The sequence below is a fragment of the Coptis chinensis genome, chromosome 6 (assembly GCF_015680905.1).
Source record: "Coptis chinensis isolate HL-2020 chromosome 6, ASM1568090v1, whole genome shotgun sequence".
Classification (NCBI taxonomy): Eukaryota; Viridiplantae; Streptophyta; class Magnoliopsida; order Ranunculales; family Ranunculaceae; genus Coptis; species Coptis chinensis.
Genome location: NC_141461.1, coordinates 70211574 through 70227812, shown reverse-complemented (window position 1 = coordinate 70227812; position 16239 = coordinate 70211574). Strand labels below are relative to the sequence as shown.

The 16239-nt window shown below is 38.5% G+C and overlaps 1 protein-coding gene and 1 non-coding gene across 2 annotated transcripts; both read right to left on the bottom strand.

Moving 5' to 3' along the window:
- Positions 1–5494: 5494 nt before the first annotated feature.
- On the bottom strand, positions 5495–10628 carry LOC147494223 (uncharacterized). Its single transcript, XM_086568071.1, is given in 8 exon segments — positions 5495–5997; positions 6801–7010; positions 7080–7195; positions 7253–7381; positions 7625–8007; positions 8090–8472; positions 8927–8981; positions 9225–10628. Coding segments are annotated over 8 exon segments (3024 nt in total). The 5' UTR covers positions 10470–10628.
- A 4674-nt stretch (positions 10629–15302) lies between these two features.
- Positions 15303–15383, bottom strand: TRNAL-AAG (transfer RNA leucine (anticodon AAG)). The gene has a single exon. It is a non-coding gene; the product is annotated as a tRNA-Leu (tRNA).
- Positions 15384–16239: the final 856 nt, after the last annotated feature.

The window sequence follows — 16239 nt, the reverse complement described above, 5'->3', positions numbered from 1 at the left end:
TGTCCAATGAAATTTTTGATATTTATTGTTCAAATAAGAATGCACATGATATATGGGAGAGTTTGAAAAAAAAAATACATAATAGGGGATGCTAGTACTCATAAATATGCTAGCTATTGGGACTTTTCTAAAGTTCCAGATGAGAGAGGATAGAGATGTAACGTCTCAAATCCATGATTTTCATATGCTGATTAATGATTTGAAAACTGAAGGTATTAATTAACCCGAAACCTTTGTTGCTGGATGTTTGATTGAGAAACTCTCTGAGTCTTGGAAACACTATAAAAATAGTATGAAGCATAAGCGCAAGCAGATGACTCTTGAGGATATGATCATTCACATTCACATAGAGAAAAATAACAAGACTTGGGATGATGTATTGTCTAAGGAATTCCATTCTAAAGCCAATATCATTGAAGGTAATCCCAGCAAATCTAACAAAACCTCTAAAAAGCAGAAGTACAACAAAAATAAGAATTTCATCAAAGGCACTTCTTTTGAAAGGAGTGGTACTAGCAATAGAAATTATTATGTTTGTGGTAAACCTGGACATATGGCTTTTCAGTGCATGCACAAGAAAGACACTGATGATCCTCCCAATGCTAATATAGTTAAGGGAGATGATATAATTGTTGATGTGGTGTCACAAGTGTTCATGGCCACTGGGAAGAAGAAATGGGTACTAGATTCTGGTGCCACCCGCCACGTCTGTGGTGATGTTGAAGCCTTCTCAGACTACATACTAGTGAAAGATGAAAAAGTTTATATGGGTGACTCAAGGTCTGTTCCTATTGAGGGAACCTGCAAGATTCTTCTGAAGTTAACTTCAAGGAAAACCCTTTCACTTAGTAATGTTCTTTATATTCCTGAGATTCGTCAGAATCTGATTTATGTGTCCTTACTGGGAAAAGTTGGCGTCAAGGTGACTTTTGAAAGCGACAAGTTTGTTCTGACAAAGAATGAGGGTTTTGTTGGGAAAGGTTATTGTAATAACAGTGGTCTTTTCATGTTGAATGTACTTGACAACATTATTATTAATGTGAATAAATCTGCTTCTACTTACTTGCTTGACTCTTTTAACATATGGCATGGTAGACTATGACATGTGAATGTTCAGTATATGAAAATGATGAAAGCATGTGGTTTATTGTCTGATATTTCTGATTATTCTAATGATAAATGTGAGATATGTGCTGAGACTAAAGCCACAAAGAAATCTTGCAGAACTATTTCTAGAGATAAAACTGGATTACTAACCCTTATTCATACAGATTTTGGGTGAATTTAGAAATACCATGTCTAGAGGGGGGAAGTTTTATTATATTACATTCATAGATTACTTCTCTAGGTACACCATGGTATATTTATTTAGAAACAAGCATGAGGCAGGTGAGATGTTTCTCAAGTACAAAGCTGAAGTTAAGAACCAGCTTAACTGTAAGATTAAAAGACTTCGGTCTGATAGGGGTGGAGAATATGAGTCTAACCCCTTCTAGGACTTTTGTGACAAGAATGGCATTATTCATGAGACTACTCCACCATACTCTCCTGAGTCTAATGGAATAGCCGAACGGAAAAACAGAACACTAAAAGAGATGATGAATGATATGCTTGTAAGTTCTGGAGCTTCCCTAAACTTGTGGGGGAAAGCAATCCTATCTGCTTGCCATATACAGAATAGGATACCCAACAAGAAAACAGGGAATAAGACACCATATGAATTATGGAAAGGTCATGTACCTAACCTGAAATACTTCAAAATGTGGGGGTGTCTTGCAAAGGTTTTTGTGAACGAACCTAAAAAGAGAAAATTGGGACCTAGAACTATTGATTGTATGTTCATTGGTTATGCTCATAATAGTGCTGCATATAGATTTTTAGTAGTAAAATCTGATAATAACCTTGTCGATGCTAACACTATTATAGAGAGTAAAAATACTGATTTATTTGAGAATTTGTTTCTTTTGAAAATTGGCATTGAGAGGTTGGTTGCTCCTGGTGAACAACAATCAACAGATTCTAAAATTTCTGTACAAGAAATTCGGAAGAGTAAAAGAGATAGAAAATTTACCAATTTTGGTGATGACTTTTACACTTTTCTTGTTGATGATGATCATGTGACGTATAATGAGGCAATCAATTCTAGAGATGCACCTTTCTGGAAAGATGTTATCAACTCAGAACTAGATTCGATTATATCTAATCACGCATGGGAGATAGTTGATCTACCTCCTGGGGCGAAACTTATACGTTACAAGTGGATCTTCAAAAAGAAATTGAAGCTAGATGGTTCCATTGATAAATACAAGGCTAGACTATAAATCAAGGGATTCTCCCAGAAAAAAGGCATTGACTATTTTGATACTTATGCTCCGGTAACTAGGATTTCTTCTATAAGAGTTCTAATGGCTCTAGCTGCTATTCATAATTTATTTATTCATCAAATGGATGTATAAACTGCATTTTTGAATGGTGATCTTGATGAAGAAATATATATGATGTAGCCTGAGGGTACTATAGTACCAGGGAATGAGCAAAATGTATGCAAATTAGTTAAGTATTTATATGGGTTGAAACAAACGCCAAAACAATGGCATGAAAAGTTTGACAGTGTCATGATGTCTAATGGATATCAAATAAATGATGCTGATAAATGTATTTACTTTAAATCTTTTGATGTGAATACATATATGATTATCTGTCTATATGTGGATGACATGTTAATCATGAGTCCTAGCCTTGATGTTGTGAGAAACACCAAGATGTTCTTATCCTCCCAATTTGAAATGAAGGATTTGGGAGAAGCTGATGTGATTCTTGGAATCAAAATTATCAGAAACAGTGATGGATATACGCTTTCACAAGAGCATTATGTTGAGAAGTTTTTGAAGAAGTTTAACTTTTATGATAGTAAGCCTGTGTCGACACCTTATGAGGCAACAAGTGAACTTCAGAAAAATGATCAACATAGTGTCCTTCAGTCTAAATATGCCCAAATTATTGGTAGTCTCATGTACTTGATGAATTGCACTAGACCTGACATTGCTTATGCAGTTAGCAGGTTGAGTAGATACACTCATTGTCCTAGCAAGGAACATTGGAGTGCGTTAGAGAAACTAGCCAAGTACTTGAGAGGAACAATGGATTACGGCATACATTTTAGACAAACTCCACCTGTGATAGAGGGTTATTGTGATGCAAACTGGATATCTAATTCTCATGATATCAAGTCCACTAGTGGTTATATTTTCACCCTAGGTGGAGGTGCAGTCGCTTGGAAATCTTCTAAGCAAACCTTGATAGCTCGTTCAACCATGGAGTCCGACCTTATTGCTTTAGATAAAGCAAGTGCAGAGGCTAAGTGGCTTAGAAACCTCTTGGCAGATCTTCCTATTGGTACAAAACCGCCTCCAGCTGTACTTATGCATTGTGATTGTCAGGCTGCAATAGCAAAGGCAAAGAGCAAATTGTATAATGGGAAAAGCAAACATATCCGTCTAAGACTACAGTCTATAAAGCAGCTACTGGAATCTGGAGTTGTGGCTCTAGATTATGTGAGGTCAGAGTTAAATTTGGCCGATCCTCTGACAAAACCGCTTAACAGGAGACAAGTAGTTGAAACGTCGAGGGGGATGGGACTTTTGCCTTAGATAGAGGGCGACACTAACGGCAACCCTACCTATGTGATTGGAGATCCCATGAAGTAGGTTCAAAAGGAAAAACAAGTCACCTCGTCGCTCTAGTATGATATCGTCTTTCTTTGAGATGTCCCACCCTATGACGAGATAGTATTTTTTGTATACTTTGTATAACTTGAATTGCAATGAGAAAGGATGAGTATTTTACTCTTATTGGAATTCATAGTCCATTATTTTTTATGAGATAGTGTATTTTAACTGCAATGTACACTTGATAGATATCCACCTACGTGAATGTAGAACTGGGTAGGTTCTTATGAGTATTTGGGCAGATATTATAGAGCATTCATGGAACACAGGCAGCGCAAGGGCCAAAAAGCGCAACACCGCAGAACAGGCATATAATGAAAGAGCAGTGTGGGTGGATGTGATCTATTTTACTACAAGAGAATGTTGGTTCAAAGATTTTTTAATCCACCACTTTCACATATTATAAGACATGTTATCCTATGACTGGTCCAAGCCCGTAAAGCACCAGTATCTTATGCATTATTTTTTCGATTCCCTCTGGTATTTCGTTAACCCATTTCTTTTGTAATATCCTATTCCAAAATAGTGGGGGACTATAAGTATTTTGAAATAGTGGAGGATTGTTGCAATCTCTTAAGTATTTCTAAATACTAGTGTGTGTGTGTGCAAAGTGGAGGAGATGAACAAAGTGTGTTCTCTCCACTTTAGTGCATATAGAAAATAGTCCCACATTAGTTATCCACCACTAGCAAGTGAAGTATAAGAGACATTCCTCTACCATAAGGGTGTGCCCTTAGGGTACAAATGCTTTTGTGTTAGGAGGGTGGACTCACCCAAAGCCACACTCGTGCGCCCGCCCGCACTGTGCCGAGTCGTGTCGGGTTCGGGCTTGGGCTTGGGTCTAGTGGATTAACCAAAAGCCTAAACTTGTTTTTGCTTTTGCTGCAAGTTTTGGTTTCAGTGTCCTAGTGCGAGTTGGTCTCTCAACCGACCATGTCCTTGTGCGTCCATAGAGGTTTTACTTCATCAGAAACCCATCTCAGAGAAACAGAAACTATAACATGTCCTATTCTTCTTCCTATAGCCGCCAGAGAGAGTTATATTGCTGTTCTAGAGGGTAGTCTATTCTAGTGCAAAGTCAGACTGCTGTTAACCATTGAATCCTGTGAGGAAGACGCCACTGCTGCCTTTCTGCACCACTGGAAGGGGCGAAATATTTCCTTAAGGACAACTTAATATGCGCCTTGGTTGTTACCTGTTACTTCTGTCCTTGTCTCTTTATTGTTTTTTTTATTCACATACAACAAGAGTTAGACCTTCGGAGTGACACTCCATCATGTTGCAAGTGTTGATGATGTCCCAAAACTCATTCATAGCAGCTCTTAGCGAACTTCTGCCCTCTTTCTTCTCCTCAACTCTCAATACACAGTTAAAATCCCCTATGATCATCCACGGACTAGGGTTGTTCATAGCTATAAACTCTTGCCAAAGACTTCTTCTACACCTCGTCAAGCAATGGGCATGTGCAAAAGATATCATGGCACCATTCACAAGCACAGTAATTTGTTGGTTAGAAATATTGTGTAATGTAACTGTAACATCAATTTTATGTATGATCCATATATTTCTGGGCCTCTCATCATTGTCATTGTGAATAATAACATTACTATAGTTAAATAATCCCACTTCCATAGTAGAATTAATCATGAGCCTTATTTTAGGTTCCACTAGACACATAATATCCGAATTGTAGCATTGAACTAAATTCATTATTCTTTGGGTTGTCTGATCTTTCCTTGCACCCCTTACATTCCAGAATATTATCTTCATTTAAAAACAGTATTAGGAGTTACCGTCCCTTTGAATCTGGTATTAGGTGGTGACCCGTTCACAGTTTTAATCGGTTTTTTCTTGCTCTTCCTTTTTTGCTGTACTTGCCAACCATGAGAAGGGTCCTGGTTACTTTCTTCTTTATCAGCCCAGTTCTTTGTAAGGTTCACTTCTGCTTCAAGTTCAACATTCGAATCCGATACAAAAACCCTCATGATGTCCACCTCTATGTCCTGATCCACATCATTGTCCATGTACTGAGATACTGATTCCTCAATAACTAAAGCTGCTTCTTGTTCAAATAAATTTTCTACGGCAGTATTAATAGCTACTTCAAAGATAGTTCCATCAGTAGTCTCAACTACTCCATTTTCCCCCTCCTCCAAGATTTGAGCTACTACTTGTTCCACTGCATTTACAGTGTCTACTTCTTCGGTGAGAGCTCCATTTGTAATTTCAACAATGGCACACTTTTCCACGACTAGCAGTCCTACTTGTTCTTGTAGAATTTAACACCTAATTAAAGAGACAAAACACAATGATTTATAGTGGTTCGGTGCTAATGCGGCGACCTACGTCCATGGGAGAATAAAGGTTTTATATTGCTTGATTAATATTGGTTTTGTGTTACATAGGTGTTTATATAGCACAACATGAGTGCATATTCGTGTCTATTGTTTCTAAAAGGATTGGAGACTTTCTTTTATAGAAAACATACGAATCTGACAAATCCCTGTCAAAACTGACTAGGGCGCCCCCCGCGCCCATATTAGTCTTGCTCAAGGAGCGACCCGCGCTCTTGCCTTGATGAACCTCCAGACGATTAAGCGCGCCCCGCGCTCGCCTTTGCCTGTCCAATGCGCGACCCGCACTCTTGCCTTTCTTCTCCTACACTCCCCCTCAAGTTGGTGCGAAGATATCCAGCGAACCCAACTTGGAGAGAATATCATGGAACTTGGAAGCTGGAAGTCCCTTGGTAAAAATGTCTGCAAGCTGTTGGTCACTTCAAATAAAGGAGGTAGTGACAATGTTAAACTGTACTTTTTCACGCACAAAATGACAGTCAATTTCGATATGCTTAGTTCTCTCATGAAACACCAGATTTGCAAAAGAATGTGCATATAGCGGCTTGATTATCACAGTAAAGTGTAGTTAGCAGATGCAACCCAAAACACAAATCCTTCAGAAGAGCGCGAAGCCATATGATTTCACTGGTGGTGGAAGCCATAGCCCTGTACTTAGCTTCTGCACTAGAACGAGCCACTACATTCTGTTTCTTGCTCTTCCAACTGACTAAATTACCTCCCACAAAGGTACAATAACCTGAAGTAGACCTCCGATCAACTGGACATCCTGCCCAATCAGCATCTGTGTAAGCAGTAATAGATGTATGCCCATTTTTCAGCATCCAAATACCTCTGCATGGTGACCCTTTCAGATACTGCAGTATTCTAGAAATTGCATTCATATGTAGAATCCTTAGAGCATGCATAAAACGACTAACCAAGCTCACTGCATAAGAAATATCTAGTCGGGTAATAGTTAAATATATTAGTTTACCAACTAATCACTAATACTTACCAATGTCAGTAAGAAGATAACCAGTGTTGTCCAACTTGGCTCCACTGTCAGTTGGAGAATTAGATGGTTTTACCCCCAGCTTTCCTGCTTCACTCAAAATATCCAACACATACTTTCTTTGATTTAGAAATATACCTTTTTTTTAATAAGCAATTTCGATCCCAAGAAAGTACTTCATAATATCCAGATCCTTGATGGCAAACTTCTTGTGCAGTAACTCCTTGAGCTTAGAAATCTCGATAAGGTCATCACCTGTGATAACTATGTCATCAACATAAATAAGAACAATAACCAAGCCTGACCTGCTAGATTTAACAAATAAGGAAGGATCAGCATCACTTCGCTTAAGACCGGTCATAGCTAGAACAGAACTGAGCTTGGCATACAACGCTTGTGGAGATTGTTTAAGTCCATAGATAGCCTTTTTTAACTTGCATACTAATCCGACCTTAGTCTCCTTCGGATGTCCAGGTGGGATGCTCATATACACTTCTTCTTTAAGATCTCCATGTAAGAATGCATTTTTCACATCCATCTGAAATAACTTCCAGTCTTGATTCACAGCTAGAGATATAAGAACTCTAAACGTATTCATCTTTGCAACTGGTGCAAAAGTCTCCTTGTAGTCCTGACCATAAGTTTGGGTGAATCCCCTTGCAACAAGTCGAGCTTTAGACCTCTCTAAGGAACCATCACTGTTGAACTTGTTTCTGAACACCCACCGACAATCAACAGTTTTCTTTCCATACGGTAGCATAACAATATCCCAAGTTTTATTCTCGTCTAGAGCACGAAGTTCTTCTTGCATCGCCTTTCTCCATACTGGATGAGAGTTAGCTTCTCTAAAGTTCTTGGGTTCTTGCACTTCATCGACTGTACTTAAGAAAGCATGATGAGATGAAGTGATATTGGCATACGTTATATACTCCTGTAGAGGATATGTAACATCATGCAAAGAATAAAAATTCCTGTGAGTCACTGGAGGATTTATAGCAATCCTTGAGAGTTACTGGAGGTTGTCTCTCTCGTTTAGATTGTCTAGAAACTGGAGGAACTGGAGGAGCTAGAGAAGCACCAGAGCGCGCCCCACCCTCAGTTTGCTTATCCTGGGAGCGCGCCCGTGCCCCATCTACTGGATGTCGTGGATCACCAGAGCACGCCCCGCCCTCAATATACTCAGTCTGGGAGCACGCCCGCGCCTTTGCTTCAGTAGAGCCCAATTCTTCAGTGGCAGGAACTATACCTTCACCAACCATTGGGACAGGAACAATGCCTTCACCAACTGCTGGGAGAGGAGTCAAATCAGCCGTAATAACAACTGGGAGAGGTGCCAAATCTGCCAAATACTCCCCCTGGGACCGATTCCTAGGCACAGCTGAATCGTGAAAGAAAGCTTCAAATTCCACAAATCAGATATCACGAGAGACAATCAGTTTCCTTGTCGCAGGATTGTAACATATGTAGCCTTTCTGTGTGGTAGAATAACCATCAAACACACATCAAGTAGCCCGAGCATCAAATTTATCTCGATGAATAGTTTGTTGATACACATAACAGACACACCCAAACACTCCCAGATGAGAGAGATCCAGCGGCCTAGCTTTGAGCACTTCCAATGGGGATTTAAAACCAAGAACCTGACTGGGAAGACGATTAATCAAATAGGCAACATTTAAGACGTCATGAGACCAGTAGTGCTTAAGGAACATTCATGCCCAACATAAGAGCATAAGTGGTCTCCAAAAGGTGTTTGTTCTTTCTTTTAGCCACGCCATTTTGCTGAGGTGCGCCAACACAGCTAGTTTGATGAATTATCCCCTGGCTACGAAGATACTCAGGTAACATACCTTTACAAAACTCAGTGTCATTGTCAGAAATAAACATCTTGATATTAGCTCCAAACTGGTTAGTAATCATAATATGAAAATCCTTGAATACAGTCACAACCTCAGTTTTCGATTTCAATAAATAATACCATGTAGCACGAGATTTATCATCAATAAACAACACAAAATACTTATGGCCATCATAAGAATTAACGGGAGTAGGTCCCCATAAATCAGAATGAATTAACTCAAACAACTTATTTAACACAGAATTCGAGTTTGGAAATGATAAACGAGTTTGTTTAGAAAATTGACAAACATCACAAACATCATCAGAGTTTAAAGAAACATCCAGAAACAAATTTGACAGGACATGACTAGATGGATGCCCAAGTCTTTTATGCAAAATATGACTCTCAAGTAAATCACTAGCTTGACACGCCTTCTTATGTGACTTCAACAAATAGAGTCCATTGGAATAAATTCCTTCACCAATCGTCCTCTTCGACTTTCGATCCTGAAAGACGATAGAGTTAGGAGAAAAAATGACATCACAATTTAAAGAATTGGTAAGTTTTCCAACATATAGAAGTTGAACAGGGAATGAAGGAACAACTAGAGCCTCACTCTTGAGACTTTGATCAAAAAAATTCACTTGACCACTACCTAGAATGGGAACGGTGGAACCATTGTCTATGGAAATATTATGATTTTCAGTTTTGGACACAAAATTATGGACAGAGGCAGGGCAATTAGCCATATGATCAGTAGCCCCTGAATCAATTATCCATGAGTTACAGCTTTCTGGCATAGTAAAATAGGCATGTAAATTACTTGACACATGAGTTGAGGCAAACTGACCTTTGCTAGAAGACATGGACTTAGTGAGTTGTTGGAGAATTTGACTCAACTGATGACTAATATCTGAGTTGGACATTGATGTCTCGGCAACAGCAGCATGCTCTTTCTTGGACAGTTCCTTTTCTTTCTTAAGATGTGGATATAATTCCCAACAATGGTCCTTGGTGTGTCAGTTCTTTCGACAATGATCACAGTGAGACGGTTCCCTTTTTCGCTTACCCTTTTCAAATCCCTGTGACTTCTTTCTAAAATCGTTTTCTGCAAGTAATACAGTAGATTCAGATATTGAGGACTTTACCTCGGAGTTCATGGTTTTCTTCCTTGTTTCCTCCCTCTGAATAGTTGCACAAACAGCAGGAAGTGATGGAAGAGTGCTTTCCATTAGAATATTGCTTTCCAGATTTTCATATTCTGGTTTAAGACTACGAAATACTGTGAAGATTTTATCCTCTTCAGCCCGTTTCAATAGAGTCTTCGCATCAGTGGTGTGTGGACGATATATGTTTAACTCATCCCACAATTTCTTCAAATTCCCAAGGTGTTCTGTAAAAGTCTTCTCACCTTCTTGCAAAGCACCGATTGTGAGTTGAAGTTCAAACATATGGGTAGAATTGTTCTGGTTTCCGTATAAATCTTCAATTGAATCCCACATCTCCTTCGCAGAATCAGAGAAAGTAAAAATCCCAACAATAGTAGACTCCATAGAATTGAGTAACCAAGATCGAACAAGCTGATCATTGGAAACCCAATTCTCATATTCGGCATCATCAATGGCAGGATACACCTTTACACCATTAATGAACCCTAATTTTCTCTTTCCACCAAGCGATAACGAAACAGCCCTAGACCAAGGTATATAGTTCGTTCCATTCAAGAGAATCGATGGCAGCTTCCAACCAGGATTAGAATCAGTCTCTGTTATAACAACAGACTTTGGGTTTGGTTTTGGATCTGACATAGTGTATTGTGTTTATCTAGATTGATTTTGAGAGAGATTAAGTGCTCCACTTTGATACTATGTAGAATTTAACACCTAATTAAATAGACAAAAACACTATGATTTATAGTGGTTCAGTGCCATTCAATGGCGACCTACGTCCACGGGAGAATAAAGGTTTTATATTGCTTGATTAATATTGGTTTTGTGTTACATAGGTGTTTATATAGCACAACATGAGTGCATATTCGTGTCTATTGTTTCTAAAAGGATTAGAGACTTTCTTTTATAGAAAACATACGAATCTGACAAATCTCTGTCAAAACCGACTACGGCGCGCCGCGATCATATTAGTCTTGCTCGAGGCGCGACCCGCGCTCTTGCCTTGACGAACCTCCAGACGATTGAGTGCACCCCGCGCTCGCCTTTGCCTGTCCAAGGGGGCGACCTGCGCTCTTGTCTTTCTTCTCCCACAGTTCTAATGCTATTTCTGATGCAGAGCATTAGTTCGTCTATCAAGTGTTATACGTGTGCTCCCCTTAGCTGAGTCCAAGCCCATGGGTCATGAGCCCACTAGTTTAAGTTATTCTATTTTAGTTGTTGACACATGTCGTGTTCCTATTGGTTTATAGTTTTTAGGATTAGTATAAATAATGGGCTTGTAATTAAGGTTCAGAGGGAGTTGTGTTATTGAGAATATTTCAGAGAGAAATAAAGATTTGTTTTAGTTTTAGTTGTTTTGTTTAATTCAAGAGTATATTTGATAAACTGAAGCTTCCGCCAGTTTAATCTACATTATTTGGTATCAGAGCACAAATCGTTCCTGAGTAAAATCCAATTTTCCTTTTTTTCTTATTCGTTTTAATTTTTCGTGTTACTATTCATCGGTAATGTTCACGAAACACTGTTCATCATGAACACTATTCATGACGTACTGTTCATCGCGTTACTGTTCACCCGAAATTAAATTTCAATCTTTTGCTTCTTTTCTCATCGAAGATTCAATTTTTCTTCTTTCCAGGTAAAAAAAACGATTATCTTTACTTCTAAAGATTAAAGTTTCAATCTTTACAGAGCTATGTCGATAGATCTGACTAGCATAACAGAATCAGAGTTAAATCAGTTTGATGAAGACGACTGGGATGTAGGATGGGGTACTGGCGCTAAAATTGACTGGGATGCGCCTAATCCCAATCTAGGTGGGCCTTTGTGGGAAGCACCAAGTACTGAGGACATCGTGTTAAGAAACATACCGACTTCAAACTGTTCAAGCAAAACCGTCATTTCGAGTTCCCGAAAGCGGCATCCACAAGACCCAGTAATGTCAGCAACACACTTCTCCTTAGTTGCAACACCAGCAATGATCATTGGGGAGGGTGATAAGGAGACATGGAAACGTCATTCTATTTTCAGAACCAGATGTATCAGTAAAGGTAAGTTGTGTACTGTTGTTATTGATGGTGGTTTTACTGATAACCTAGTTTCCCAAGAGATAGTCGATAAACTAGGATTACAGACCACTAAACATCCTAAACCATTTTCTATCCAATAGTTTAAAAAGGGAGATCTAGTGGCAGTCAATCATCAATGTTTAGTCTACTGACTATAGGACCTTACGAAGATACAGTAATGTGCACTGTTGTTCCAATGGACATTTGTCATCTCCTACTAGGGCGTCCTTGGCAGTTTGATCACAGGAGTATTCATGATGGCGCCAAGAACACTCACTCATTCTTGTATAACGGTAGAAAATTAATCTTGGAACCGCTCAAACCACCAGATATGGAAACCACTATGTGTACGACATTCTTGGCTGACGCACGAGAATCTGGTATGTTTTTCTCCCTTACACCACATGATAAAATAAGTATGATAAAAAACCAGAAATCGAGACAGCAAGCCCTGTTCAAGCCACACCAAGCCCTACAGTGGACAGCCATGATGCATCCACTTTTATGCCCGTTATGGCTTATTCTAATTCTTCTTCTACTGAGGATTTAAATGTTGGTGAGGGCTGTAATATGGAGTTAAATTGTGTTGATTGGGATTCCCCTCCAATTTTTTATGTTTGTCCAGAGGAGGACCATGATAGTTTTTTAGATACTCCACCAATATTTGATGAATACGGAGCAGATGAATCTGAATTTTGTGTCACTACTCCCTCTTTGTCTTAGAATCTTTTTGTTGAGTATGCCGATCCGGTTTGGGAGGATTTTGATATTAATTATACAAGGCTCTTTAGTTCTGTGCATCTAAAATTACAATTAGAGGTATGCGTATTTGCTGTTTTGGGATGTCGTAGTATTCCCATAGAGCAGAGAAATCATGATGGTGATTTTGCAAATTAAACTTGCATACATTATGGTGCATTCTTATTCTTGTGAATAATTATCTGGGCAAAATTCGAGGTCGAATTCGTTTGAACAGCAGAAGAGTGATGGGCATCAGCTACAGCGAATTTCATCAGTCAATTGCAAATACAAACTCAAGACGAGTTCTTTTCAAACTGGGGATAATGATGTAGAACATTAGTTCGTCTGTCAAGTGTTATACGTGTGCGCCCCTTAGCTGAGTCTAAGCCCATGGGTCGTGATCCCCTTAGCTGAGTCCAAGCCCATGGGTCATGAGCCCACTAGTTTAAGTTATTCTATTTTAGTTGTTGGCATATGTCGTGTTCCTATTGGTTTATAGTTTTTAGGATTAGTATAAATAATGGACTTGTAATTAGGATTCAAAGGAGTTGTGTTATTGAGAATATTTCAGAAAGAAATAAAAATTTGTTTTAGTTTTTGTTGTTTTGTTTAATTCAAGAGTAGATTTGATATATTTCAGAAAGAAATAAAAATTTGTTTTAGTTTTAGTTGTTTTGTTTAATTCAAGAGTAGATTTGATAAAATCGAAGCTTCCGCCAGTTTAATCTACATCAGTTTCACTGCTGACTCCTTAAGAGTTCCATTTGTAACAACAATTGGGCGCTCTTCCACAACTAGCGGGACTTCTTGTTCTACTGCAGTTTCACTAGCTGACTCATTAAGAGCTCCATTTGTAACAATAATGGTTTCCACAACCAGTGGGACTGCTTGTTCTACTGCAATTTCACTGGCTGACTCATGGGGAGCTCCATCAATAATTTCCACTCCATTTGCCTCCAAGACAGTGCCTGTCTGAGTGGTTATTGTTCTACTAACCATTGATTCACTAATCACAAAGAAAGATCTGTGTCTGGAATTTTCCCAACATTCTAATATAAGCATGGTAAGCGAAGAAGGAAAATGAAGTTAGTCTAACCTTTAGGCCTGATCGACAACAAGATCGAAAACTCCAGAAGCCAAGAGGGCATATGCATAACAATCACACCCGTATAATGCACTTTCATCTTCACCGTATGAAGAAAGTATATTTTAAAATTGGCAGGCTAACTAATTTTGCTCGCATCGCTCTAATATTCGGTACCATAATTTGAGTTTATGGAATGCACTAACCTTATTCTAACATGAGTAAATGCGTTTTCAGCATCACCACTTAACATATGCAGGCTTGAAGTGTACCTGAAACAAAATCATCTATCAAGACACTCGCTAAGCTAGCATTTGCTAACCAATAATACGACTTCAAGCCTGCATATGTTAAGTGGTGATGCTGAAAACGCATTTACTCATGTTAGAATAAGGTTAGTGCATTCCATAAACTCACGGGATGGAGTTCTGCTCTTCGGGTCTTCAAAATCACAGACTGGCTCATTTAATTTTTGTTTGTTAACTCGATAAGTGGCATTGTATAATAAATGTAAGGAATGTAAAAGGAAGGAAGAGTGTACATTGTGTGTCAGCCAAAAACTTGTAGCATGACGTGATCCCTTAATGAGCGCACCCAATGCCACCCCACTCCTGCAGGTCCTATCCTGCGCTTTCCATATCCCCTCATGGTGCCCAACACAGTCAAACACCAAAGATCTTTAGTAATAGCGCTTGAGTTTCTTGCTTTAGTAACCGCCTGTGCCATGTTGCCAAAATCATTTGGGAAGTTAAACAACTCAGCTAACCAGGTCCATATATCATGAATAAGTCTTCTAACTCTTCACCGCACAAGTAGCGCCTTGAAGCTAGATGAGCCCCAGCTGTCAAATGGCACCATGTCATGGCATAGTTTCTTAGCCATTCCTGACAGCCTTGGGTGTACAGCAGGACACAATACAAATCAAGTCCACCACTCCACTTGAGACCTTTTGGTGACGTACTCATAAGCACTAGCCACTGAATATTTGACTTTCAACTAGACATCAACCAATAGATTTATAAACTTTTTTCTGGATCATCAACAAGTAAATTAGCCCATTTATTGATATATGAGAGTACGGTATCAGTAGTTTCAGTACGAGTGAAAAATGGTTGTAACTTGAAGTTGTTGACTATTTAGTAAAACAACGGATTAGGAATACCGAACAGTAAGTACACTTGAATGTATCATAATTTCAAAATGGAAACTTACAAACTATGACTCGTAAATACCCTATTATTTTCTTATTATACACATTTTGTCAAAATTTACATTTACATTTGAGTTGAATTTAAATAATACGACGGCACAATAAAAAAGCCGTGTTGACAGTGGGATTTGAACCCACGCCCTTTCGGACCAGAACCTTAATCTGGCGCCTTAGACCAACTCGGCCATATCAACTTGTTTGATTGTATTTAACGTGGACAATAATAGTTCTATAAAACGTTTTTGGGTTGAGACATTCACATCCAAAGCTGAGAAAGTGCTTTGAAACATAGTCATTCACACAGAGAGACGCTCTCTTTTCATTTATACTGTTTTTTTTTTTTTTTTTAATACTAGGCAGGTAAAGCATAGTATAATTTCATATATTACTTGATAAAAAAAAATTGTATATTTTTAATATGTAATTTATTTAATGTTCAGAAAGTACATGCTTATTGATGCTCACATATTTTTCTTTCAAAGTGTTGAGATTAATCAGTCTTGATCCCACATTGAGAGTCTAGTACATAGACAACAAATATATTAATAATTAATGGGGCATCTCTACTCATTACCAATTTGTTTTAAGTTAGATGTCCAGATTTAGCTATCTCGTTCTTTGGGTCAAATTGTGTTCTACGTCACCCATTAATGAATAAAAGTCCACATATTAGACTTAAGTCATACCAGGATAAGACAAGTTTTTCTTATGAAGAAGGGGGTGGGTCTTGGTATTAGAGATCTCAAAATCTCTAATCAAGCAGCAAATTTAAGATACATATATATATGACATTTGATGATGGACAAAGGCAATCTTTTGGTACTTTGGGCCGATTGATATCGAAGGATCAACACTAGTGGGCAACACTTGCTTGTAAAACCCTAGTTGAGTAGGGATATGACTCCCACTATATAAAAATGTCTTGTAATCTAAAAAGAGCAAGTAGAAAGTATTCTTTAATCGTAGATCTAATGTGTTGACATCAATCGGGAAAAAACACTATCTAGACAATTTTTTTTCTCCCATTATTTCTTCTTTATCATTTTAGTA